We start from the raw sequence: 26,732 nt of genomic DNA on the forward strand, positions 1-26,732 counted from the left end.
CACCTTATCAATCACAAATAATTCTCACTGCTCATCCAGGGGGTACTGTGGAATATTTATAATGTGTATCCCTGTCTACAAAGGTAAACTGTGATTATACTGTTGTATTCCCTGCTATTGTGCATGTTGGTAACATTGATTATAGCCAAAATGTTGAAGACAACAAAATAATCAGGTATAAGAAATCATGTACAGTGAAAATTAACAACATTGCTTTAAATTTCTAAGTTTTCTAGCTGTAATAATGAATAAACCTTTCATGTACATTTTACTGGCACCTCATTTCAGTCTAAATAGACTCACATTCACAAAACAGATATTCATTATCAAATTATATTGAAACATACACGTGCTGGAACTCCGGAGGTTTGCGGCCAAGTATTATGCACAAACAAGTGATTAGATTTATTGTGGTTTCGATTGCTGTCAGGCAATACGAGCCTGGAGGTAGTTAAGCTTAAAGTAATGTCCCACATCAGTTATGCTCACTCAAGCGTGCGCCCCACGCATTTCAGCAAATTAGGTGGGTTTGTAGCTGTTCCATTTCCTTCAGGGAAGCTTTAAGGTATGTTTGAGAAAGCGCAGACAGTTTACAAATACTCTCCACTTTCATTAGGTTCCTTGGCCAGACCAATATCCATGACACACATACTGTATGCCCACGTCGTTCTTATCTGCAGTGCTTGGAGATACCAAAGACCCTCAGGTCTTCTCTAATGAAACACTTCAGGAGATGTTATTCACAATACTGTGTTTATCACATTAACTTCCAACTAAAAAAGAGAAATTTTAACAAAAGCTCAGCAGAAAGCCATATTACTACTCTATGATAAATGTATAATGACAGACATCTCCAAAATGCAGTTATTGACACCTACCAAAAATGTTTATGTTTATTTCTATTTATGACACCTGTTCAAAGATAACAATCATATAACTGAACTTCAGTGTTAGATCCAACTTTGTAAATTATTGTCTTGAGTCTAATGGTAAGCTTGAGTTTCATTTGTCAAGAGCCAAGCATATAAGTAACTTATTTCTGCAGGTTTGACTGCACAGTCTAAGAGGAGCAAAGAAGATCAAATTAGTAATTCAGTTTCATAATTTACCTGGAAGGCTCAGTTCTGATCCACCCCCTGCAACTCAACCACACCCCCATTGCTGGATGCTGTCCCCAGAGTACTGATACAAATGGAAATGGTACATATATATATATATACATATATAGGGGCGACATGGTGGTGCAGTGGTTAGCACTGTTGGCTCACACCTCTGGGACCCGGGTTCGAGTCTCCGCCTGGGTTACATGTGTGTGGAGTTTGCATGTTCTCCCCATGTCGTCGTGGGGTTTCCTCCAGGTACTCCGGTTTCCCCCCACAGTCCAAAAACATGCTGAGGCTAATTAGAGGTGCTAAATTGCCCAAAGTGTGCATGTGTGAGTGAATGGTGTGTGAGTGTGCCCTGCGATGGGCTGGCCCCCCATCCTGTGTTGTTCCCTGCCTCATGCCCATTGCTTCCGGGATAGGCTCCAGACCCCCCGTGACCCATTAGGATAAACGGTTTGGAAAATGGATGGATGGATATATATATATATATACAATATTAGTACACATGGTTAGGCATCATGAGGGCTGGTTCAATAACTTCACAGCTTTATTAAAGAAGGTTTTCAGATGCTGAATAGTCTTGGTTCTGAGAAACTGGTAGCATTTCTCAGCGTTTCTCAAGAATGGGCAGCGGCAACTTGTCCTGCTATTTCCTTGCATAAAATTTGCTGAGATTTCCAAGGCTTGGAGGATGGCAGCGGAGGGCTTCCTCAGAGCTGGAGATGTCCCGCTGTAAAAAGTTATTAACTTGACAAATTAATAGTCTAAAGTCAGTTTTGACTAGTTTCCAATGTTGTGGTTTGTTCAAGTAGCATGTGTGGTTAACAGGTCACCCTTCTTTATCCAGAGGCATCTTGTGGCACTAAGCAAAGTTATTAATGTTTGTTAGCAACTCACATAGTTGGAATCATCAAAGTTTGGAAGTTGCTTATGGGAGTTTTCGGGAAACGTACCGCAGTACCACAAAGGCACAGTGGGTACAGTGCTGTCCCAGCTTGCTTCCATTTTCCACTGCAGAAGGGTGAGCTTGGTCACAGCATTACCAGGCTACAGTAGGACAGCGACAATGACGTTCAACTAAAGAGATGCTTCTTTTACTGTTCACACAGTGTACATTATGATTTACTATGTGCTAATTTCCACTAGCACGTCTGTGAGAATGTCTGTGTTATGTTAACATCAAACTCTAGCAGAATTAGCATTAGCTTGGGTGAATTTGCATTACAATTTGATGCCTTTCAGTTAATTTTTAAGCACTTTTTAAGTAGGAGGTTGGAAATTTTCAAGTTCTGAGTTATCTGGAAGGCATCAATATACGGCGATAGGCAGTGCTAATAATATTATAAAATAATATAAAAAATATGCACTTGTTTCCGTCAGATAATCCATACATATAGAAATGCATGGAAAACACCAGTGTATCCATACATTTCGACCAATCCGATGGTGCTCATGCGTCCAGCTGAGTTTGGTCATTCTTTGGGGCCAGACCATGTCATTGTGAATACAGCTAGGGTACAGCACGCAGTATTTACATCAATTTACATCTCTTTGTGGTTCCACTCGGGTACGCCATTGGTATCCTCCATGCAGCTTCTACAATATTCTTGATGGAATTCCTGCTGTGTGGACATGTAATGTCAAAATTCAGACATCAGTACCATGTCTGACTCAAGCTTTCAAGGTTTCTGTAAAAGATATGAGTTGCTTCCCCAATTAAACCTTCAAATGACAGCTCCATGCAGAGATGAGGATCCCACCTGTCCCTTTTGGGTGTAGCTGTGACTTTGTCCCCCCTGCCTTGACAAAAGCAAAGACCTTCTTGTTTGCTCTCATTGACCCTCAGCACCTGGTTATGATGCCAGCAATAGCGCCCCTTTGCCAGTGTATCTAAGCAACAACTAAGGATGTACTCCAGGGATCTACTTCTTTAGCACAATTGGGATGCTGGAGTCTCAGGATAATTCCAGCAAAATAGTTTGTCTGGCTGAACAAGACATTGTAGACAGATTGCAACACGAAATGATTGGCTTAGCTTGTAATGAATGAGTCGGCTTTGACCAAGATAACTGACTGAGATGTCAGTTTCCTTGAGATATGTGTTTTCTTGTGGGCCTCATCACTCCATTTCTGATGATATGATCAGCAAGTTCATAGTATGTTCATAACAGGATCACTTGACCCAAGCATGCTCTGACTTTTTGCCTTGGGTTTGGGCCAGGGACCCCTGGATTTTCCCCGGTACCAGTCTCTCTCCCTGCGTACTGACAGCTGTACCTCACTGCCCTAATTACCTAGGGCTATATACCAATTTAATCAGTGTGAGGGATTGTCTCATGCACAGTTACTGAGCACTGGTGTAGATCCCCATTTTTTCCTGAGTAAATGAATCTTTTCCCTTCCTAAATAGTCTTCTGCAGTTTATTATTTCCACTTGCGCATAAAATCCTGCTAGATCAATTTATTACCAGTTTTCGCATTAGTTCCTTGTGAGGTATTCAGAGTCGGATCCATACTGAAATTTTCTCCTTATGATTTCGATCATTAGTTAACACCAATTACTAATGTACTGGATTCCGATTCTGATATTGTTCTGCCCTGCTCTGTTCCTTGTCTGATTTTGTTTCCCTTTCCATTCGGGTTTTGGATCCTGTTGCCTCCGAATGATCGGGGATCGCTCTGCGATTGGGCCTCAGCCTGACTTACTACAGCAAGAAGTCTATGATTTTGGTAAAACTCAGCCAAGATTCTTAGACTAAATTCCACAGAATGATGACATCCATATTCCTTCTCTTAATGTTTTACTTTAAGTCCTAATTATCTGTGAAAACCATTTAATTTTTACACGTCTTTTACATCAAGGATATTTTCCAGATAAGGCAGTTCTGCCTTAAGCATGCAATGTCTCGAATGCAAATGGTAAATAGGGGAAAGATGGCTGTATAAAAAGGAGACTGTGCTGGTTTATATGCAGTTTCCCCAACATGTTTATGTTTGGCATGGTGGTGTCACATGCTTGAGAATGCCAGTTCATGGAGGAAGACATTAGATACTTAGCTAAATTAATCCACATGGCGGCAAAACTTTGAGGGTGTAATGAAAAACTGATTTGATTTGGAAATCCAGTCAAAGCATGTAGATCTGTGCTATATCAACTGAGACGTCTGTGATTCACAGTGATTAAATAAACTTTAATCATTAAAATAATAAATAACAGAATAAAGCACAAACTACATATCTTATACCAGTCTTGACTCAAGTGTTTATTTATAAATTCCATAGATGAGCACTATTAGCATGGCGTTTACATATTTGTCTCATCCATTAATAAACACAGTAATGCCGAACTTGATGACAGGCTACTTGCATTCTGTCATTCATCTTTCATTAGCCTGGTTTCCCTTTCAGGTTATCTTCAATTTATTGCCATAGGTGAGGTGCATTGCTAGTGCTTACATAATATCATTATGTAAGTGGATTAAAGCTATTGCGATCACAATTTCAAGTTTCATAGATTTCATACCATACAGAATTCTGTCAATTATGGGCTGTCATACAGTAGGTAGCACTGGCAGTATAGAGCTGAATGGGTTTTCCTTGTCCTTGTTCCTCATCTCTGAATTCTTATTCAGGATTAAGTTTATTGTAAATATCAGAATCATTTTTAAATATTTTTTTTTATCATGATAGACTCTTCATTTTTAATTTTATACCATTATAAAATATTTTTTTATTGAAAATGTAATTTGTGGCATATCTTTGGATATAACAATTAATTATAACATTTAATCATACATTGGTAGTGGCAGTCATGTGGATGGGAGCTGGATATGATGCCTAGTCATGAATCTGAAGAGCTTGAATCTGAAGAACTTCGTGCATGATTTTCCAATAAATTCAGCTCTGGCCTGAGAATTAGATGAAGCAAGGAGGTTGGCTATAGACATAGGCGAATCCGGGCTTTTCCCTCATGGGGTGCAAGGTGAGAGGGCCCAGTTAGTGACAAGATTAGATAAAACTTTTATCCAGAGGAAAATTGTTGTGCCAAGGCATTGATCACTGTACTTACATATACCAGGAATAATACAATAAAAGATATAATAAAATATAATGCAAATTAAATCAGGAATTCATGTGGAAAAATAAAATGGTAAAATGCAAGTAAAGGAAAATATGATGATGACAATTAATAAATACAGCTAAAAGCAGTCCAAAGGTAACAAGAAGCAGCAAAGGTATAGCACCCCCCAGTGCTTGATGTGGGCTGGTGTAGAGATCTCCACCCAAGAGAAGTGAGAGGAGTCGTACAGGCATTCATTCATTTCATTACAAGCTATGCCAAACTTAGCTACCCATAAACACAGTAAATATGTTTACAATAAATTACTACTACACATTGATTCCAATACCAATTTCATCTGACCAATAGGGGGTGCAATTGCACCCCCTGCATCTCCAGTAAAATCACCTATAATTGTAGGTGTGGGCTGGGTGCCAGTCAGGGTGCTGAGGAAACACTGGCATATGGAAACAGGTATGGAGGGCAGGCAGCCTTCATGCAGTATTTCCATGCAGTGAGTAGCCATCTGCACATGATTTCTCTTTAACGAACACAAACTAAACTCCTAGGAAACTCAAATTGCCATAAGATTGACTTTGACTGAGATTAAGGTAAACATGCATGCTCTGCCTCTCTCCATGGCATCATTACTTGTCAGTTTACCACATTACATGGCCGACCCTCAGATTGAAGCACACTTAGCATTTAGGCTGATTGGCTATCAGCTAATAAAGTGCGTGCTTTCACAGAAGGTTTTCAAATAACCACCCTATTAATAGTCTAAGGAAGTGCTTGTGGTCAGGGGGGTCACATGTGATTTTAGGGGTCATACGGAAATTAAGCCAGGGAGCAGCATATGGCAAGCATACTGGATTAAGCAATTTAGACAGCAAATCTTGCACCGATGGGAAATATATTGTCTGGAAAAAGTAGGAACACATATTCAGTGCTAACATAGTAGTGATTGTTTTTGTGAAGGCTGTGCTACATTAAAAAATAATAATAACAATAATAAATTCCTTTAGTTCTCTAAGTAATGATTATAAATAAGTAGTCCTGCCTTGGACCTGTTACATGTCTTCGTTAATTTATTTCTTCACTGGTCTCAGACAGGCACCTGGTCATTATGACTAAACCTGAACTTTGTTTCAAAATGATACAAGCAAATGAAGCTGCCATTTGGTGTGGTTTTTAAACATGTTTGGACGGCCATCAGAGGTACTTCTTGAAGCATGGCAATGCTTGATATTATGCTTTGAAAATCAAGCAACACATTGTTGCAAATGCTATTCCCTTAAAGCATACTTTCAAAAGCAATTTCCGACCTCGACTACTGCATGTAAACAGTATCCCTGTGCTTTGGTTAACTCCCAAATCCCATCTGAAGGCAATTTCACATCAAAAAGGGCCTATTTTAAAATCCCAAATTTTTGGCCAAAGGAATATAAATAACACAACTGAAAAGGAGACTGTAAATTGGGACCTGCTCTGTGGGGATAGGAAACAATTGAAAAGTGAACGGTATTGAAAACAAAACTCAGAAATAGTAACTAAAATTTCTTAGTGTACCATTTATTGTTAATATTGAGTGAATGGGTGCGTGTGATACAGGAGTTAAATACTGTACTCTGCCAAGGCAAGGATGCTTCATCAGTAGTGCAATACATAAATGACCAAAGGTACTTGTAACTTTCCACTTTTAAAAACAGAATTGGCATACACCATTGTTTATTACACATTCTATTCTTTTCATTAAATGAAAGGCTGATAATGGCTGACCTACTTCATACATTGGAAATGCTTTTTTATTTTGTCTATATATAAAAAAAAACTATTAAAAAAGTTTTATAGAATAAAATTCTATAAAATGATTTGATTCATGCATATGATTTGATGTTTAATTGCAGTGTGTAAGGACGGGAAAGTCAGCAAATTAATTCCATAATAAATAACTTCAACTAAATGATAAGATTCATCTTAGACTGAAGTTATCATGTGCTGCCCAGTCCACTGTGGGTAGAGATGGGATTATTTAGTGAAGCTTCTTGCCCTCATGCAGAATCATTGAGACCCCAGTTATCAGAAACAGCTGGACTGTCCCCTGACGTTGGGGTGTCACCAGGAATACTGAAGATTCGGCAGTTTCTCTCTACTGGAGAGAGAAATACTGTCACCAGGTGTTTGCAGGTGAAAAGGGGCGAAAAAACACTCTCTGTTGCAAGAACCAGATGATGGTATATCAAATTTTTTATGGAAATGTAGCATCTGAATTCTGAAATGCAAGAAAAACAGAGCAATCCCTTAACTGGCTGTTGCATTTCATTATTGCAAAGCCCTGGTCAATCAGGAAATCTGTGGAACAGTTCGCTTTTACCATGTGATCAGAAAAGTATGAAAAGAGAACTCACATAGTTTCCATCTGCTGATCACTTTTAGGAAACAATGGTTTGATTTATTTCAATCTTGAATTCATAATTTCCACTATGTGGTTGCAATGTTATAATACCTACTAAGACAGTGGATAGTATATAATCGTTCACATTTTTCAAAATAAAAAAATACAATTTTCAGGTAAAATAAGTAAAAATTCATGTAAATTTTTATACAATTTGGAGAGTGCACTCATATTAAAAGCATTGATAAGGTATTTTTAAATTTGGATTATTTTCTTAGCCATTTTAGTTATAGTGAATCACTTCTACTGTAGATGCAAAAAAAATGTTTGAAAATTTGCTAGTGTATGATGTTCATTTAAAGCATTAAATTATATATTTTTTTTCTTTATGACTAGAGTACTTAGTTCAAATGCTTTCAATACTTAATTTTTTTTAGCTCCAACTCTGAAATGAAAATCTGAAATAAACACCTGTCCACATGCTATAATGAACATTTTTTTATGTAAAAACTTTTGAATTGTTCATTAAATTAAAAACAGACAAAAGAATGCAAATAAAAAAAGAACAACAAACTGTTTGGTACATCTGTACTTTGTTATATTTTCTTGATGTGTTACAAATGTTTTCCGATAAATCCCAGACATTCCTCTCAGAGGCTTTTACCATCTTTGAAACTCCATGTGCTTTACTCTTTTCTACACTCAATCACTTTCTACAATAAGACCAAGAAGGATTCATAAATTAACAACATGAAGCAAACAAAAATGCTCCAGTTCTCTGTGGAGGCTGTGAACATCCAACAAGACCTTTGCACAGCAGACATACGTTGGAAAATGTTTGGCATAGAAACATGCTGTAATAAAATGAGATAGTTTGATGATTATTTTGTGTGTTATGACACATTTTATAATAATTTTTATGTTAAATTGTTTTCTGATTTTTACAGGAACATTTATATCACTACTTGGTATCAACAATAAACATATTTCTGATCCTTATTTCAGACTTATATTTTCATGTCCAAATTATTTTCCATACATAAGAATAGCCAAATTCTTGTAACAATAGGGGCTAGCAGGCCAGGGAAGAGTGTAAAACAAATTTGCCGATTTATTAAAAGCATTGTGCCAAGTCACAATTACAAAATTATCAAGTTTTGTTCATGTATATACATATACATATATATACATGGATAGTACTACAATAAAAGTGCACTGGCAGTACATGTGATATATGCTTCAGTTACTACTCAGTGTAAATTATACCACAAAATATTTAAGAGATCCAAATTTGAGGCTTCATAGCCAAATACAATCTGTTGTTCAGTTGGCAAAAAGAAACTATTTCTAGATGTCTTGGATTAATGACGGAGTATAATACATTAAGGCTCAAAATTCTGAGAGCTGAGAGTCCTTGCTTGGGGTTACTGAATCCTTTCATTCCTTTGAATGCATCTTATGAAGAACATTGTGGTTGTTTTAACAAATTACCAAAAATGGTGATGTAGGCTTATTAAACAACATTTTGAAATTTGTGTGATGCGAAACCATGCCAGATGTATCTTAGCTTCTTGCTAGTGATCAGGGGCCTGGAGCTTAAAGGCTGTTTACATGAATAAGATGAAAAGAATTAAAGAGAGATAACCACAATGTTTATGCCTGTATTTACACTGCAACTACTTGTGGAGTGGCTCTGCTATTTTTATGAACTCGAGTCAAACTGCCGAGTGGGCAGCACACCATGCTGCTCCTAATCCCAACTAACATACCTGGAACACAAACTTCTCCATATACAGGATTCGTATCGGAATTGCTTTCCACAACCTAATTGAAGGAAAATGTCACGAGAAGCGAGATGAAGGACTTGTTCACTAAACGGCTGTCTTCAAACAGGGGTTTACGGGAAACAAGCAAGACTGCTAGGAGTCAAAACAAGCAGGCGAGTACGGGGGAGGACACAGGCACACAGGAGGAGCGACATCAGTGACTGGATTGGGGAAAAACAGGTACGTATATACACAGACAAACGAGGGGTAACAAGCAACAGGTGTAGCTCAGGGCCACGTTAGGGAGGAGACAGGAGGGTCGAACTGACATGATGGGCAGGACGTGACAGAAATAACAACAAAATGAGCCGACATTCATTAGTAAAGGAAGGTGACCACAAAGGTACCTTACACTGCTGCAATGCAGAGCACATATTTAATGATGGGAACATCTTTAAAAGTAAGCCACCACATCACACATTTGTCAAATGAAGTCTAGAATAGTTAAATAATTACAGAAGCAGTCTGTACCTGAATACATAGGAGTCACATGACTTTTATAGGTAAGCAACACACAGGGATGGGTAACTACAGTAAACTGTAAAAATTGTGCATACTGAGTCACAAAAAAACAAAAAGCACAGTCGATGGTTATACCTACACAGTTGTGAAGCAAGTGATGACATTCAGATATGCAGTGATGTCAACAGCAGTCCTGACACACACAGTGAAGGAGTTACAATGAAACAAAGATTAAATACAAAGATTAAATTTAAATGACAGAAGCCAATGTTAATTTAGGATTGCTAAATAAGAACTTTCAGTGGCTGATTAAATACCTTTAAAAAAGGCTCTTAAGAAATGTACAAATATAAAATACAAAACACTGAAAGGCAATTTCACAAGGTGCGAGTAAAACCATTTGATTCTGCTGTTTTACTGCAACAAGAAGCTGGTTACAAAAAGACATTTTTGATTTTGACCATTTCAGTTTCCCACCAACTTCCCCATGTAATACTACATTTGTCCAAGTTACCTTGTGTGGGCCATAGTCAGTCATGTTATTTTTCAAACAACACGTCTGCGAACAAGCAAACAAAAAAGGGCACCATCTAATTCACTGAAAAAGTATACCATTATCTGTGCCATTGTAAATTTTTATTTACAATTATCAAAAAAATTCATAAAAATGTATACTTAAGAAAAGGGAAAATGTTACAAAAGGTCGTTTTAAAACGCTATATACAAGCTACATTCCAGGCATGTATTATTTTCATTAGAACGTCATATAAATGCATATTTCCGATGACATCTGCGCTCCAAAGCTGCCTGAGAAATAAACTTGGGGCAGAAAGTTCCACTTGAGGCTGTGAAACCCAGAACAATGGAAGGATCAGATGGACTTTAGGTTCAACGTAGTGTTTATACAGACGTGGGACTCCCCCTCTGCAAACTGCCATTCGATTGTGCTAGTATTTCTATGCAAGTACAGATATCTATGCCCAGGTAAACCTGCTGGTCCCAGGGGAACACATTCAATATGGCAGCACCATTGAAAGCATATAACTTTATTCTAGGAAATACATAAAAAAGTGGTCTGACCCATTTTGCTTACTTATTCTGCTTCTAAATGTGGGTCAGATATACTTGACTACTAGTAAATCGCTACTAGAAAATAAAACATCAAAAACAGAATTAAAAATGTCCTAAAATACTAATGATGTTTCAAGTGGGAAAAGTTTACATACATTTTATGTTTAAGAGAAAAAAATAAATATATTTATATATATTTTTTAAAATCTAAATTTAATAAATACCTAATAAATACATTCATATGTACAAAAAATTGCCCTGTAGATTATTCTTGCACCAAAATTAATAAATGCTTTTCTTCATAAATACCAAGATTTTTCATCTTACAAATTTTTAACATCAGATTCGGTAGCTGTATTTGGGCAATCAATGTTGTCCATTGCTGTGTTAATGACCACAGACTTCGAATCCATCATGTGGCTTTGGAATTGGCAACGAAATTTTCTTTGTTGGCGATAAACTGAAGGGACAACAGGAAACCCTTTCTGAGAGATATGCTATGAAATGCCATATTCACACAACACTCAGATAGCTAGACTTCTCAGCAACCGTTACCACTACAGCCATTTGTGAAACATCATGCAGAACAATGAAATAAAGATCAGAATCGGTATCAGAATGGGATAACTGGGAAAAAAAATGAATCAAAAGGGAGTGTATGACGTTACCACTAAATATTACCCCTAGGGGTGGGAATAATCGTGGGGTTCGTATTTTTTGTTGTTTTGCTTTTTTAAGCAAAGTATGGTAGATATACCTTTATTAAAAATATGTATATCAGATATTCTATACATTTTCTGTTCAAAAGATTATGAAGGATAAACTGAGGCAAAAATGTGTATATGCTGTAATCTTTTTCAAATCAAAAATATATGTTAGGGACCCCGTCCATTGCCAATGTTGCGAATCCCTCTTGATGTTCCTAATGTTAATGAATGCAGCTCAATTCTAGCATGTGAACCACGCATATCACAGCGAGGTCTGATTTCCTCAGTCTGTTTTACAGAAGGAGTTTTCCATTTCGATGGATCTTTAAAATCTTCCCCAGTCTCTGCTTGGCTGTAGCCATTCCTTTCTTTAGCTTTTTGCCTAGAAAAAAAGACAAGTTAATAAGTTTGAGTGTTATTTCTCACTTGGGATTTCAGTTCTGACACATCACTGAACCTGGTCTACAGCTGTTTCTTGTGAAAGCAATTTTTAATGCTCATAATTTCACTCAAGGATGGTTTTATATAATAATCCAGTAAGAGCCAAAATCCCATGATGTATCAGAAATATATTCTTTTTTTATTATTTAGAGTGCATTGTGTGAAGACCTTTAATTATATTCACCAGTATCAAGCATCTTACTGCTTTTTATACAAATGCTAACTACATTTTCAAAACAATGCCAAGAGCATATTGCTCTCAAGCATGTGATTAATTGTCATTGTTGACACACCACAGCACACAACAAAACGGGTCCTTTGCATTGAACCTGTATGTCACATCATGAGGTACCTCAGCGGTACCTTGCTGATTAGGAATTCGAACCTTTTGATCACAAACATACTTCCCTAACCATTAGGCCACCACTGCCCCTATTTTACATTTTTTGATAGCCACCTATCCATTCCCAACAGCTCATCCAGTAAAAGATCATGGGGGAGTCCAGAGCCCAGTTTAACATAATGGAAACCAGAACTTGGTATAACCATCTTTGTGCTTTCTCCATTCCAGAAAACCCCTGAATATTAAAGTAAATTAAACTAAGGTTTCAATTTTCAAACCACTATACTCACCTTTAGCTTCTGGTATGACAGCACATTCCCCCTTGGCAGAGGTCCGGTTCTGAGACGATGTGGAGGGAAGCCTCTGCGTGAGGAACACCCCTGGAGCCATGGGCTGAGGCCCTCCCTGCACTTTGCCTGTGCCGGTCGTGTACTCATGGTCTGTCAGGCTACTGCCGTGAGAGTCCAGCTGAGGCTCAGGGAAGCAGCACTCCTGGGAAACCTTCCCGGGTTCCACCAACGGTGGTGTCTTTTTCTTTGAGGTCTTCTTCTTCTTGTTCTTCTGTTCCTCCTGGTGACACAAGAACGCAGAAGCTGAGGCAGAAATTTCCTGGTTACAGCGAAAGACTCTGCCCTTGAGACTGACCCGACATTGCGCACTCATGAGGTTCACCGCTATCACCAATGTCACTGCGTAGCTGCCGCCATGAAAACACCTTGTACATCTTCTTCCACTGTTCCTGTCTTTGACAGCTGAAGGCCGGAAGTGGACACCAACCTGGTGGGAGAGCTTGGCTGCTGCCGCCGCCAGTCCCGTCTCTATGGAAGCCACCCGGGCCCCTTCCCGAACCGGCCTGTCCAGTCGAGGGGCCGAAGGGCCCACTCTAGCTACAAAGACACAAAAAGGACTATGCAACACAACGACGCAAGACAGATATACTGACTGAACAGGTCAACAATAAAATGTGACTCAACAGCAATATTAAGTAGTTTTGCGTCTATGATTTAGAACTTCTGCCATCTTAAAATTTTATTCTAATGGAAAATGTTACTCTTGCCTAATGCCTCTGTATCTTAATGGTCATACCTGTTGGGCTGTAAGGAATATCATCCGAACTTTTCCTTTTCTTTGATCTAGGCTTGAAAATAGGATTGTCATCTTCGGACTCCAAAGAGGGGTAAACTGCAAAAGATGTTGACTTCATTAGAAAGCTTGTCTATCTGCTGGTTTCTTTCAAGCTGGTTCCATTAGCCTGGCATGTGACACTTTTAACAGCTGTAGTGGTTGAAGCGACATAATATTCTATATAATCAGTATATCATTTTAAGAAAAAAACCACAATCAAACACATGATGCTTAGTGGAAGCTTAGCATTAAGTCAAAATATGTTTAATTATCTAAATTATTTTTATCACTTTTAACACATTATTACCAATTCGACTTGCAGTTATTAGAATAAAAAAAATCTGATTTTATTTGTTCTACATTTCCATTTCATTCTAAATATACAATTACACTAAATTAAATGCAGCACAAAAAGTTACTCAAAAACTTAAAAAAAAAACAATGTTCCCCTAACAAAATGCTAACAGCCGCGTGTTGGTTGAGTGTTTCTGGATTACATTCTGTTTAAGAGAAATGGTCATTTCTTCAATACGGCTTTGAGGAGGACTGACAGCACAAGCCATAAACGCAAACCCAATCATCTGGAAAACAAATGTGCCATATTGTTTAAATCAATTAAAAACGGAATGCACTTTTTGACGATACCGTGCCATCGTTTTAACAACTGTACTGACTCACAATCCATAATAAAGCAAGCAGACGCCTCTCCAACTTGTTTTCCTTCCTTTTAAAATTAGCACGAGTAGGATAAAAACTTTGCAAGGGTTTTGGAATTCTTTACAGCAACAGCTAGGTCAGTGATCACGGAGCTGGGAGCTGGCCCTCTCATGGCCACTGATCACGGGCCCTACCATAGTCAGAGTCCTTGAAGCAGGCATCCATGTGGTCTTGCTCATCATCATACATCTCCTGACTCTCCAGGCTGCTGCTCCTCCTCAGCGTCTTCTTCAGGAGTCGCTTGGCCGGACCTTTGTTATTGCCACCACTACTACTTCCCAGCTTCTTGCCTAACAATGTGTCATGCAAGTTTCCTTTGGAATGATTGTTGTTCCACGTTGGTTGTGGGCAGCTGTCCGAAGACGACAGGTTGGCCATGGACAGCATGCCCTGGATAGCCTCCTGCGTGCTGGGCGATGCAGGTGGCTGACTGTAATTACGTTAATAAGAAATACACAACACGCTTGTTAAAAGTGGGAGTGAACACAGCCCGGCTTTGAAAAAGTACAACTGTTACCATGACAGCCATAAAGTTTACATAACAGGATAACTGCCAGCTGGTGACAAATATTCAGTGGCCACTTTATCAGGTACACCTAGTCTTCAAGACAAGTTGTACATTCAGAAAATTCATTTTAAAGGCCACTGTTGTACTTAGCTGTTAGTCAGACACTTATATCCATCCTGTCAGCTTCAAAAAGTCTGCCCATTCTCCTCTGACCTATTATTGGATAGGTGAATTTTTGTGACTGAATGCCATTGGCTAGATGTTTTTTTATTTAAAACACCATTTCAGTGAAGTCAAGACATTGCCGTTTCTAAGAAGCTAATGTCATTAAGTATGGCACCAACAATCAAAAGATTAAAATCACACAGCATGAACCTCATACTCAAAACAGTAACTGAACCTCTGAACGCAGTCTGCTTGCTGGATGTATTCAGTTGCAACCACATGAGTCACTATTTGGTGGAGCGGGTTGTGTGCCTAATAAACTGGTCATTGATGTAAGCAAATTTGACACATTGTTTTAGAGGAATGTACACGCACCAATGAAAAATAGTTTTGTAGAATTCTATCAAAATGGGAGCCTGTGTCATTTAGACAGAAAATTTGTTTTGACTCCTATTTCATAATTTCAGTTATTAATGACTGCTTATATTTTACCCACATTTCTTTCTCTCTTTCTCTATACAAGACTGCTAAAGAACTGTTTGTTTGATTTTGTTACTATATTAGCAACTCTTAGGATGTATAAATATATCCATCCATCCATTTTCCAAACCGCTTATCCTACTGGATCGCGGGGGGTCTGGAGCCGATCCCAGAAGCAATGGGCACGAGACAGGGAACAACCCAGGATGGGGGGCCAGCCCATCGCAGGGCACACTCACACACCATTCACTCACACATGCACTCCTATGTATAAATATATAACCACTATTATTGGTATTATGGTTCTTAGTGGTGCTTCTCGTATGTTAAAAGTTTGGCATTAGATAGGCATTGGACCCAAAATCTTACAAAAAACCGATCAGCATGATTTATTCTGCAGTAGAGCACAATGATCTGACCTCATACATGACAAAATTATTAGTGCTATTCTATATCACTATTTAAATGATGATGTCACAACACATTAATATCCATGACACACAATAATACATTATTAGCGTATTTGTATATCCATTCATTTTCCAACCCTGGGTCGCAGGGGATCCGGCGCCTATCCCAGAAGCAATGGGCATGAGGCAGGGAACAACCCAGGATGGGGGGGCCAGCCCATGGCAGGGCACATACACACACCAGTCACTCACACATGCACACCTATGGGCAATTTAGTAACTCCAATTAGTCTCAGCATATCTTTGGACTGTGGGGGGAAACCGGAGTACCCGGAGGAAACCCCACGATGACATAAATTCCACACACATGTAACTCAGGCGGAGAGTCGAACCCGGGTCCCAGAGGTGTGAGGCAACAGTGCTAACCACTGCAAAAACCATGTTGCCCCTAGCATATTTGTATTACATGAGAAACGAGTTACATCTAATGTTCTCAACTCACATTAATTCAGACTTAATTCCTAAAACTGTGACTGTAAAACATGCCCAGACGTGACACTTCCCCCCACAATGAATAACATCCTTTGCTTAGTTGGACAGCTAGCTAAAATAATCCGAAGATGTCGGTGTATTCTAAGGAAACAGAGGGTGCATGTAACAATAACTACAAACTGCACCCTTAAAAAACCCTGACAATCACTCAAAGTGCATTTCATCACTGGAAATGTCATTTTAATGTATTAGCCTTCAATAAAACTTAAATATTGCAAATCACAATATTTTTATCCTTTGAGTTGTCTGGCAATGTTTTAAAATGAAAGGAACAAAGTCATAATGGGCCCCATTCACCAACTGTTCTTAAGAAGAAATTTCTTCCTATAACCCACGTAACACAGTTTTTACAAAGATGCCAACTTTCATTCTGTAATTCGGGATTTGAACTTAGGTAAGAACAGAATCTACGCACACTTACGTACATTTGTCTGCTGACAAGTTTGTGCAAAATAATTGCTTATTGTGTTTTCTTCAAATCCACTTGTATGATATTAGGGGACTTAAATTGCAATAAGACTTTTATCATTTATAATATATATAAATAATCCTTTAATGACTATAATTTTACGAAACAATGATAATTGTAATAACAACAAATATTATTTTAACTAAAATATTCAAATGAGCAATACCACCACATGCTTCTTTTTGTGTTATTTTATATCCACTACTGATGCTACTAAAAATGACGGCTCGTTTGCTGCTCACTTCCTGCAGCAGTACCTCCACTTCAGAACTACATTACTGAAGTTTTCTTAAGTTTGGAGTCCGGTGCGACCACCGTCTTTAGATTTTCGTTTGAGCATTCTTGACTTCTCTCTCATCATTACTTCTTATTGTCTTTGTGTGATTTTTGTGTTTGCACATGGCCCTAGTCTCATGTCCGTTTATGGGTATTGCAGGGGCATTTACCTATGTAAATTAGGCTTTCAATTTAAAATTGAATGGAATGGAACAATGGAATTCATCATTATAAAAACACATTGGCAAACAATTCCGTGATTTAAGAAAACGTAAATCTGATACAAACCTTTCTCAAGAACAACGTTAAGAATAAAAGGATGATATTGGTGAATGAGGTGCAATGTTTGGATTTTGGCTGTGAATTCTGGGATTCTGTGCAAGGTCAAGACTAAAGCTCTCATGTTGTTTACAATCAGGAAGAAATACTATAGGTCTCTATTAAAAACTTCCCTTCAAAATACCAGAAGCATTCAAAGAATCAAAGAAATAATGCATTATTACTTAAAAATTAATGCTAATGCTTTAACACGTCAACCGTGGACAACCCTATTTTTTAAATACTAAAATCATAATTTTGGGATATACCATGAATTTTTCTTACCGTTGCATACTGCAGTCCTATTCTGCAGTATGCAATGACAGTTTACTGCCATTAAAGATTTCTTTCTGATAAATGTAGGTTCTAGGGAAAAAAGCAATGTTACATTAGCCATACCTGTCTGCATTGTAATCCACTCCGCCTACTTGCTTGCTTGCCTGCAAAAGATCCAGAATCCCTGCTGCAGTGCTACTTTCCTTCTTGACCTTTGAGACTCGACCTTTGACCTGGGCTTTGCCTTTTATGTCTATGTGGAGTGATTCATCGTCTGACGAGTCATCTGGCTTTTATGGAAAATTGTTATTGGCAAGTTGCAGATGGATATATAAACTGGTAAACATATATAAAACTGGCTTATTATTCATATTTCCAGTAGCGTAAAGCTTGTTTAAATTAAAACATCTTAATAAAAAGTTAAACATTAGTTACTACTTCACTTTTAAATACAGGATAATGACTATGAAAAGTACACAAGTGTGTCTCAAAGCTTTTAAAATTTCTGATCTATTGCAAATGTTGATTATGCTTCAAATGGAAATGGGCTTTACAAATCTAGTAGAATCTGGCAAAACACTTTAAAAGGCATCTACAGCCACTCTGCATGCTATAAATAAATATTTACCACTGATATTTGGTTTATATTAGCGTTTAACATGTCTCTAAGAAACTCAAGAATGAATCAACTTCAGTGAGCCAGTTATTCATTTCCATAATCATTATGTGGTGTGCCTCATGTTTGAACATTTCCTCATGCAATTAGCTTAAAATGTGGTCTTCAGCCTATGACAGAGAAGATGAAATGGCAATCAACGTATCCGAAAACTGCAGACTGTTATGATTATACTTCTAAGTCTCTTTTCTTAAGCTGGAGCACAGTCCCCATTATAAAAATGACCTATAGAGGAGCTGATTCAAATGAAAGGTCAAGTGACCTGTTGTTCAGGACTAAAGATAAACACACCAAGGATCAAATGCATCACGTCTTAGATACTGCAACAAATGTTATGAAAAGGATGTCATAGACAATGGAATTAATCAGATTATGCTTGTTCAATGGGAACACAGACAAACAATGCTAAAATACGTATCAGAAAATGAGTAAATAAACATACTAAATACGAGACGATTAAGACAATACATAGCAAATTAAGCTATTGCACCTACCTTGTCAATTTTCTTCTGAATCTTTGGCTTTTTAGACGGTTGAATATGTTCTTTGACATCTGTTAAAACTAAAAAGATACAACATATTTCATATCATGCTTGAAACTTGTAATATAAATAATAATTTGAGGATGGCATGGTGGATTAGTGGGTGACACTGTTGCTTAACAGTCCCATGGTTGGGAGTTTGAATCCCCACTCAATCTCCACATGTGCAATATGAGAAAATCTGCTTCTATGTGCCCTGCAATGCAGTTGAATCACAACCATGTTTCACCCTTGCTTCCAGTCTCCAGTGGTTAGAAGATGGATGAATGGAAATATGAAACCAATCTGGGTACCTGATTGAGCCAGATAAAGTTAACATTTAACTTGATACTAGCTACTAGATGTGGCTGACTGAGCATTCAAATGCACTGGTTGTACATAGATTTTACAGTCGACTATGACACAAGGCCAGGAGGCCTTTTGGGTGATTCATGTTGTACACTCACGGGATAACGGCCTTTTGGTGGGGCTCTTTTTCCTCCTCATGGGGAAAATATCGATCTTCAGCTCTCCCTCATCTGAGACATACTCATACTCGTCTCGTACTGGCTTGACTTTGCCTTCCTTGAAGTCATGCAAGGACCCAAACTCAGATGTGCTAGTCTGAGTTTTCAGGCTTTTACAGCTTTGCAAAAAAAACACAAAACAAAAAAAAAAAAAGAAAATGAAGAAAAAAAAACAAAAACACACACGTATGACTTGGGATCAGGAATGTCACGCACAAAGAGGCCAAAGAGCCTGAATAGCATATATGCATATTAATGTCTTGTACATACTATGTCCCACATGTCATAATATTTTATACATCTCCATGTCATTGCATAGTATATCACAGTTCTACTCAAAATAGTTACATACCTTAACATTTTTTTATTTGAAAATGAAAAACCATATTTGTCTTTATTTCCTGACAAAAGTGACTTCTTGTGTTCCTCCATTTTCAGCAAGGAATCTGGTTTACTGTTCTGAAATAAAAAAAAAAAACACTGTAAAATATAGTTCCCATTTTATTTTTAAAAAATGTCAACATTCTGAAAAAAAGTTTAAGTACCAAGCAATATATACCGATCAGCCATAACATGAAAACCACCTTCCTAATATGGTGTAGGCCCCCCTTGTGCTGCCAAAACAGCTCTGACCTGTCAAGGCATGGACTCTACAAGGCCTCTGAAGGTGTCCTGTGTTACCTGGCACCAAGATGTTAACAGTAGATCCTTTAAGTCTTATAAGTTGCGGGGTGGGGCCTCCATGGATCGGACTTGTTTGTCCCGAACATCCCACAGATGCTTGATGATTGCGATCTGGGGAATTTGGATGCCAAGTCAACATCTTGAACTCTTTTTCATGTTCCTCAACCATTCCTGTACAATTTTTACAGTGTGGCAGGGTGCAGTATCCTGTTGAAAAAGGCCACTGCCATCAGGGAATACTGTTGCCCTGAAGAGGTGTACTTGATCTGCAACACATGCCCACTAGTTGTTGGTTTGCAACACATGTCCATTGTAGACACTTTCAGCAGTGGACAGGGGTCAGAATGAGCACACTGACCAGTCTGCGGCTAAGTAGCCCCAAACCTAAAAATTTGAAATCTTCTGTGTGTTATGACACATTTCTATCATTACTATTCCATGCTAAAATCTGGGCTAATTCGTGACTGACGGTGCCAGTGTGTGTGATCATGCGAATTGGGCTTGTTGGGACCAGTGTTATCATAAACTAAAAGCTGAAATGAAAATGGACAATAAATTTAAAAAATAATTTGTGAACTGAAATTAAAATTAAAACCATATTTACCAAAAAAAGTGTCGGATTTTAAACTACAAAAAGTACTGCCACGTCTTTTTACCTTGTTGAACCAGACTCTCTCACCTCTTATAAAATATGCTGTGGCTGTTGAGCCATCCTTTTCTTCACCGTGACTTACACCGTGACAGTGCTCAATACTTACATGCTATTTCAAAACATTCACATGTGGCGTGCTCCACTAACCAAATTTAATAAACACAAGGGTCTACTGAATTTATACAGATGACTAACTTTTGGGCATCACAATAATATTTTAGGTGTGCTACTAATATACTTTTAGAATTGCAGGTGTAAGTAAAGGCCATATAATGTGAAAAAGCCAGCGTCCATTATCTAAAGCCCTGCAGAGACATACAGTTTATTGTCGTTAAAATAAAATTTTATTTTATTATTATATATATTATATTATATATATTATTATATTTATTAACTTAAATGACATCGTCAATATGATTTCCTGGAGGAAAATGAATTGTTTAGATTAAATCAACCAATTGTGAAATAGCAGATAGATCATCTGACAGAAAAATAGTCATTAGTGTCAGCCCTACACTCAAATCCTTACGCTTGTCCATTTTTCCCACTTCGAACACATCAGCTTCAAGAACTTACTATTTCCTTGTCTAATACATAACTGCACCCTTGACAGGTGCCATTGCACAAAGATAATCAAAGCTATTCACTTCACCTGCCAGTGATTTTAATGATATGGCTGATCGGTGTACAATCTCACATCAAGTTAGCACCCTATGGTGTTTTATTGCCATTTCATTCAGATATCACGTCATCATTTTTTAAGGATTTTACGGTAATATATTGCATTCATCATTCACATTACATTCAGGACCAGCTGACTCACCTTGTATTTCCATTTTGCTTCCGTTTTGTTCTTGTTCTGCTCTCGCATTTCAGACACACTTTGCACATTATCTTTCTTACTCAAACTGTCTCTCCCCGTAGATTCTGATCCATTCTTTACAGCCTGTTCATTGAGGATACAAAAATCTGCCTGTGATAAAGCATGATAATGAAAAGATTTGGAAGACAATTTTGACAGGAAATGAACAAGGTATAGAAAAATAAACACCATTAAATCACATTTAAAAACTTTACAAATCTATCATAGTCAAACCATGCCAGCACTGCTGATTTCCAGAGAATCTCCCACATCTTTTGCTGGCTGATACTGTTAGAACTTCCTTAATGCAAGCTCAAAGGAACATCAGGAAGATCCACTTACCTTCTCTTTGTCGAGAAACTCTTCTTCATTTGACTCCTGGCAAGGTGAGCTGGGTATTTTGGTCAAACTCGCACCCTCTTTCATCTTCTTCCCTTTTTTCTTCCCTTCATCCTTTACTTTGGGAATCTTTGGAGGTTTGGGAGCCTTTGGAAGCTTTGGTGGTTTTGGGGGTTTGGCCATTTTGGTCCCCTTCTTCCTGGGCAGCTTCTCCCTGGGAGGTGAGGGAACATGGGCAGGAGATAAGGGCTCCTCTGGTTCAGCTGGTGGGGCAGGGGGCTCCTCCATGGATGTGTTGGCAACAGGGTCTTCCTTGGTGCCTTTCATTGCATTCTTCAGAAGTTCAAAGGAGGGAGAAATATTACAAAACTTTTTTTTTTCAGTCCCAAACACCAATATCATCCCCTTCCAACCACCATCAGTTTCAAATACTTCTGGTGAAGGAGGAGGCAAGTAGATACTGCAATATATGTCCATATGATCAAATATGTAGTAATAATCAAGTTCATACAACAGTTAATTCTGACCAAGAAATCTGGATGGAGAAGAGGCATTCTATGAATGCTGTTTTCAGAGTATAACCGCACTCGGACACATCAGATGTATCACTCTGCTTAACAGGTATATCTAAGAACCATGATGCAAAGTAGTTGGGAGCAAGTGAGCTATGCTGCATGGGAATCTTTGTGTTGCCTGGCAACAGTCGGCTGTTTATTTTTGAGGAGGACTGTAAATAATAAAGTAATTAACTGTTGTGGCTTATTACTGTTACCTTATAAATGCTACTCAATGAACTTTGTATAAAAGCAATAACATACTCAAAGTTGTATGGTTGTATTCCAATATGTCACGATTTGGTGATTTCATCGTAGGCAAGAGGCCACAGGCCCAGATAATCACAGCCATGATATATTGGAGTACAACTGCACTCCTTCCTGTATGTTACTGCTTAATTATAAACTGGACTCGTGATTTAAAAGGATCGCTTTTCTGGAAAGAAAGAAGTATACTTGAGAATGATCTTTAATATGAATCACAGATGTACAACTACACGCACCAATAAAATACATCTGAGAAGAATGAAAACTGAATATAACTGTATACAAAGAAACGTTAATGCATTCGTGTTGTAAGGTGCTAAGGTCACACATATTCCTCACAAACAGAAACATAATTCCACAGAAACAAATGATGCCACACCTCTGATAACCTGATCTCTTTGGCAAGGTCTTTGATAAGCTGAGTCGGCTTCATATTCTCTGGAAGTTCATCCTCATGTTCAAGAAGAGCCTTTAAAAAATAACATTGATATATTTTAATATTTGCAGTTATTTTTGAGGACAAGATGAGTTATTTCTGACCTAATGTAGAGTAATATAATCGACAACATTCTTCCTTCAATTTTCTATAAACATGTGCCCAAGACCATGGAAAGCATTATTGAAAATACACAATGCACTGTGCTATGTTGGCCCAGAAAGGGAAAAAACACAAGACACTGGAAAAGAATTACCACACACGCACGCACACACACACACACACAAATATAAAAAAGGCTTAAGTAAATGCAAAAGAAAATGAAAACACAAAAATTAACACTGAGAAAGAATGAAATATAAAATATTTTTTCTGTGTCTTCTTGATCTTTTTTTGACATTTGCTTAATTGTTTTATTTTTCATGTCTTTCCAAAATGTTACTCCGTTCTCTAACTGTGCTTTGCATGGGATGAATAAAAGTTCTCCAGGCCACAAGGGGGCAGTATATATTATTTGAACATAGTGATCAGTGGTCATTGTTGACACACCACAGCACACAACAACAAAATGTGTCCTCTGCATTTAACCCATACAGTATGTGATATAGCAGGGGACAGCTAATTCAGCACCCAACATCAAAAAGTACTGAACAGCCTAGCTAAGGATTTTTTTGGTCAAGCGGGTGAAATTCACATCCATTCGGGATCTATGTCAGTTTCGCCCTGATAGACCACAAATCAAAATCCCATGAAGCAATCAACATAAAACCTTTTGCTTTGCTTAACCTGCACGTTAGCTAGATGGACTGAACTCTTCCAGAGGTGGCAACTCACAGCTAACATAATACACCCTTCCAAACTTACAAAGTATAAGAAGCAGGTTTCGTGTTAAAAAAATTTTCTCAATATATTCCCACCTTCTCTGCCACTTATAGTAATTCTATAAAATTATAGAATTTCAGCTTCAGTCTGAATAATAACATATCATTTTTTTGTATTAGTATTAGCAACTTAAAAAATCACTTAGGTTTTCACTCTTCTAAAATGAACAGATAAAGGTTTAACGGTCAATTCTGGATGTATTTCCTTATCTTATCTTATCTTCTAGCTTAAGGCAGTGTGACATGCAACATTTTGTTCTAAATAGAACCTTAGGTGGAAAGTTTTCAATTACCATCTTCAGTCATTCGCAGGAAAGATGTATTCATACGAATACCCACATTACAAAAGCAGCTGCAATGTTAAAGAATTTTAATTGATTTATATAAAAATTACCAGCTTTCTAGTCCATGATCTGAAGGCCGCATTGAGAATTTTGGCACCAAGAATCAGGTACGGAGCTGGTTGCTTATTAGCTTTGTGCAAGCCTGCAAAAGTGAAAGTGAACACTACTGACAATGCAACAATTAAACAATTATTCCAAATCATACACAAATCAGCTACCAAGCTGACCAGCATTTCTAAGCATCTTCAGCTCTAAATAAGTGTAGGTGTTTGATATGCAGGGTGAACCTGCAGAACGACTGTGCAGATCCATCCCATGTTGAGTCCGCGACTCTTCTCTTCTGCTGTACCTTTGAATCTCTCCAGCAGATGGCGCCCCACATACCAGCAGGCAGTCTCAAAGTTTGGGAATGGAGTTAGGCTGGCCACCTTCAGTCGCTTCTCCACTTCATATGCTCTGAGGAAGGTAAAAGGTAATTGTTAGCAAAAAGCTAACCGGGTGTAGAAGCACTTGGGATGAAGAAACAAACCTCACGTTATTTCATGGAGTACATGGATGAGACATTTTACATCCTTAGAATTATAGTAACGCATATTTAATATCCAGTTGTATATTAGTTTTCTGGAAGAAATGATCAGCTTAGTAAGACAATATTATTAATAAAGTAAAAAAGATCTAATTTGCATCTGTATACTTACCTCATTTGCATCTCTACACTGAGGTTGTGGACAAAGTGGCCTGAGAAGGCTAGACAATCTACAGGGGCCAGAATTGCATTAATCCACCCTGAATGAGTAAAAAAAACAACAAGAAAGATTAAGATATTAACATGCCAGTCACCTTTCTGCAGCCAATAAAAATGCCCCTCAGTTACTTGTGTATATTTAATTAAAAAATAATAGTAATATTCATTTTAACATGGTAATGCTTTAACAAGATAACACTGTTCCATAAAAACCCAGTAACTTTTACATAATTTTATGTTGTAATTTACACTGAAATGAAGATTGCAAGGTCACCCTAACCTGACGGTATGAAAAGAGTCTGGCCCTGCTTCAGAATGCATTTGTAGCATTTGTCCACTTGGTCCGCAAAGAACATCTCACTGTAACTGGATGAAGACCTCCAGCGTTCATATAAAGACAAGTTGGCAGAGGTGGGCTTGATCAAGAAGAAGATCTTCTCGCCCTGAAAGGAAAGTGTGATACCTATCAGTGCTTCAATTCTGCAGAATTTATTCTGCCACCCATGAAAACTTACAATACCACCGAAAAGAGATTCCTAAAATCTGCCCCAGGTACTGTTTGATACCGATTTTCCAATTGTGCTTTGCTCTGGATAAAAGTGTCTGCTACATTAATAAATATAAATGTAAATGAACCATTCTCAACAAAGGAAAACGCCACTTACTTTGAGGACATGGTACCAGACAGATGCCCCGCCACACTCTATGTGGAAGTCAGTGTAACTGTCCTTCACGCACATCAAACAGTACTTGGTCACTTTAGGTTTGCCCAGAAGTGCATCATTTGGCCAGTAGTTCTCAACCCAAGAAAGCTTCCGGACAATTTGTGGACTTTCCACAAAGCTTGCCATTCTGTTTCAGAGAAGAGAGTTTTTGACTCAATGTATCATCTTGCATTGTCATAAATTCCAACTGAAAAATGTGAAGGTCAAAATCTGAAAGACTTAAAAAAACGTATTATATATAAAGCATATGAAGGCAGATGCCGCTGGATCCTGGTTCATAAAAAGAGCTGAGTGTCTTAGAGAGCATTACCTTGTTTCTGAAAATTCCAAATTGATCACGTTTAATACTCGCTTCCGGTTTGTGCTGTAGTAGTAATCAACAAACTCCTTAAGTTTCATCTGGTTGTCTGTCTGTTTGGTGACATCGACAACATCCACAACAAACTCTGGACCTAATAAGTCGAAAATAAGTCATGAAAAAATTAACCAAGTATAAAAGAGAAACTCCTGAAGATAACAACAAAATACATAAAATACCAAATATTTGCTAACATAGAGCTGGATAAAAAGTTTCAAAGCATCCTACTGTCACTCACCTACATAGTTTTCTACATCACTGATGTAGAACGTCGGAGCTGGCATCGACAGCCCGAGTCCATCTTTCTTTGCAACCAATATCGGTTCGGTAAACCCATTCTCCTCCAGATAGTCATAGGTTAGCTGACTTCCACTCAGCTTCACAACCACATCATCAGAACTGTAATAAAAATGACACAAGGTCTGGTTAAATATTTTGCATACTGAACATTGAC

General features: G+C 38.0%; 1 protein-coding gene and 1 long non-coding RNA gene across 3 annotated transcripts in view; one reads left to right on the forward strand and one right to left on the reverse strand.

Annotated features, from left to right (window-relative positions):
• Positions 1-13,217, forward strand: LOC125744399 (uncharacterized). Its single transcript, XR_007398362.1, has 3 exons — positions 1-83; positions 9,455-9,567; positions 13,164-13,217. It is a non-coding gene; the product is annotated as an uncharacterized LOC125744399 (long non-coding RNA).
• LOC125744373 (lysine-specific demethylase phf2-like) overlaps positions 9,702-26,732 on the reverse strand; it is a 26,690-nt gene continuing 9,659 nt past the window's right edge. The window contains exons 4-22 of one of the 2 annotated variants that reach the window (XM_049016112.1): positions 26,517-26,677; positions 26,231-26,372; positions 25,861-26,047; positions 25,476-25,638; positions 25,149-25,236; positions 24,800-24,906; positions 24,501-24,592; positions 23,169-23,258; positions 21,972-22,301; positions 21,591-21,713; positions 19,784-19,890; positions 19,372-19,550; positions 18,878-18,945; positions 17,831-17,997; positions 14,388-14,683; positions 13,498-13,593; positions 13,189-13,298; positions 12,702-12,981; positions 9,702-12,009 (exon numbers count right to left, since the gene is read on the reverse strand). In XM_049016112.1, coding sequence (XP_048872069.1) covers positions 11,921-12,009; positions 12,702-12,981; positions 13,189-13,298; positions 13,498-13,593; positions 14,388-14,683; positions 17,831-17,997; positions 18,878-18,945; positions 19,372-19,550; positions 19,784-19,890; positions 21,591-21,713; positions 21,972-22,301; positions 23,169-23,258; positions 24,501-24,592; positions 24,800-24,906; positions 25,149-25,236; positions 25,476-25,638; positions 25,861-26,047; positions 26,231-26,372; positions 26,517-26,677 — 2,875 coding nt within the window. In that variant the 3' untranslated portion in view covers positions 9,702-11,920. Of the gene's footprint in view, positions 12,010-12,701; positions 12,982-13,188; positions 13,299-13,497; positions 13,594-14,387; positions 14,684-17,830; positions 17,998-18,877; positions 18,946-19,371; positions 19,551-19,783; positions 19,891-21,590; positions 21,741-21,971; positions 22,302-23,168; positions 23,259-24,500; positions 24,593-24,799; positions 24,907-25,148; positions 25,237-25,475; positions 25,639-25,860; positions 26,048-26,230; positions 26,373-26,516; positions 26,678-26,732 lie in introns of both variants that reach the window. The other variant, XM_049016111.1, reaches the window with a different exon arrangement.

This window comes from Brienomyrus brachyistius, chromosome 6, assembly GCF_023856365.1.
Source record: "Brienomyrus brachyistius isolate T26 chromosome 6, BBRACH_0.4, whole genome shotgun sequence".
Lineage (NCBI taxonomy): Eukaryota > Metazoa > Chordata > Actinopteri > Osteoglossiformes > Mormyridae > Brienomyrus > Brienomyrus brachyistius.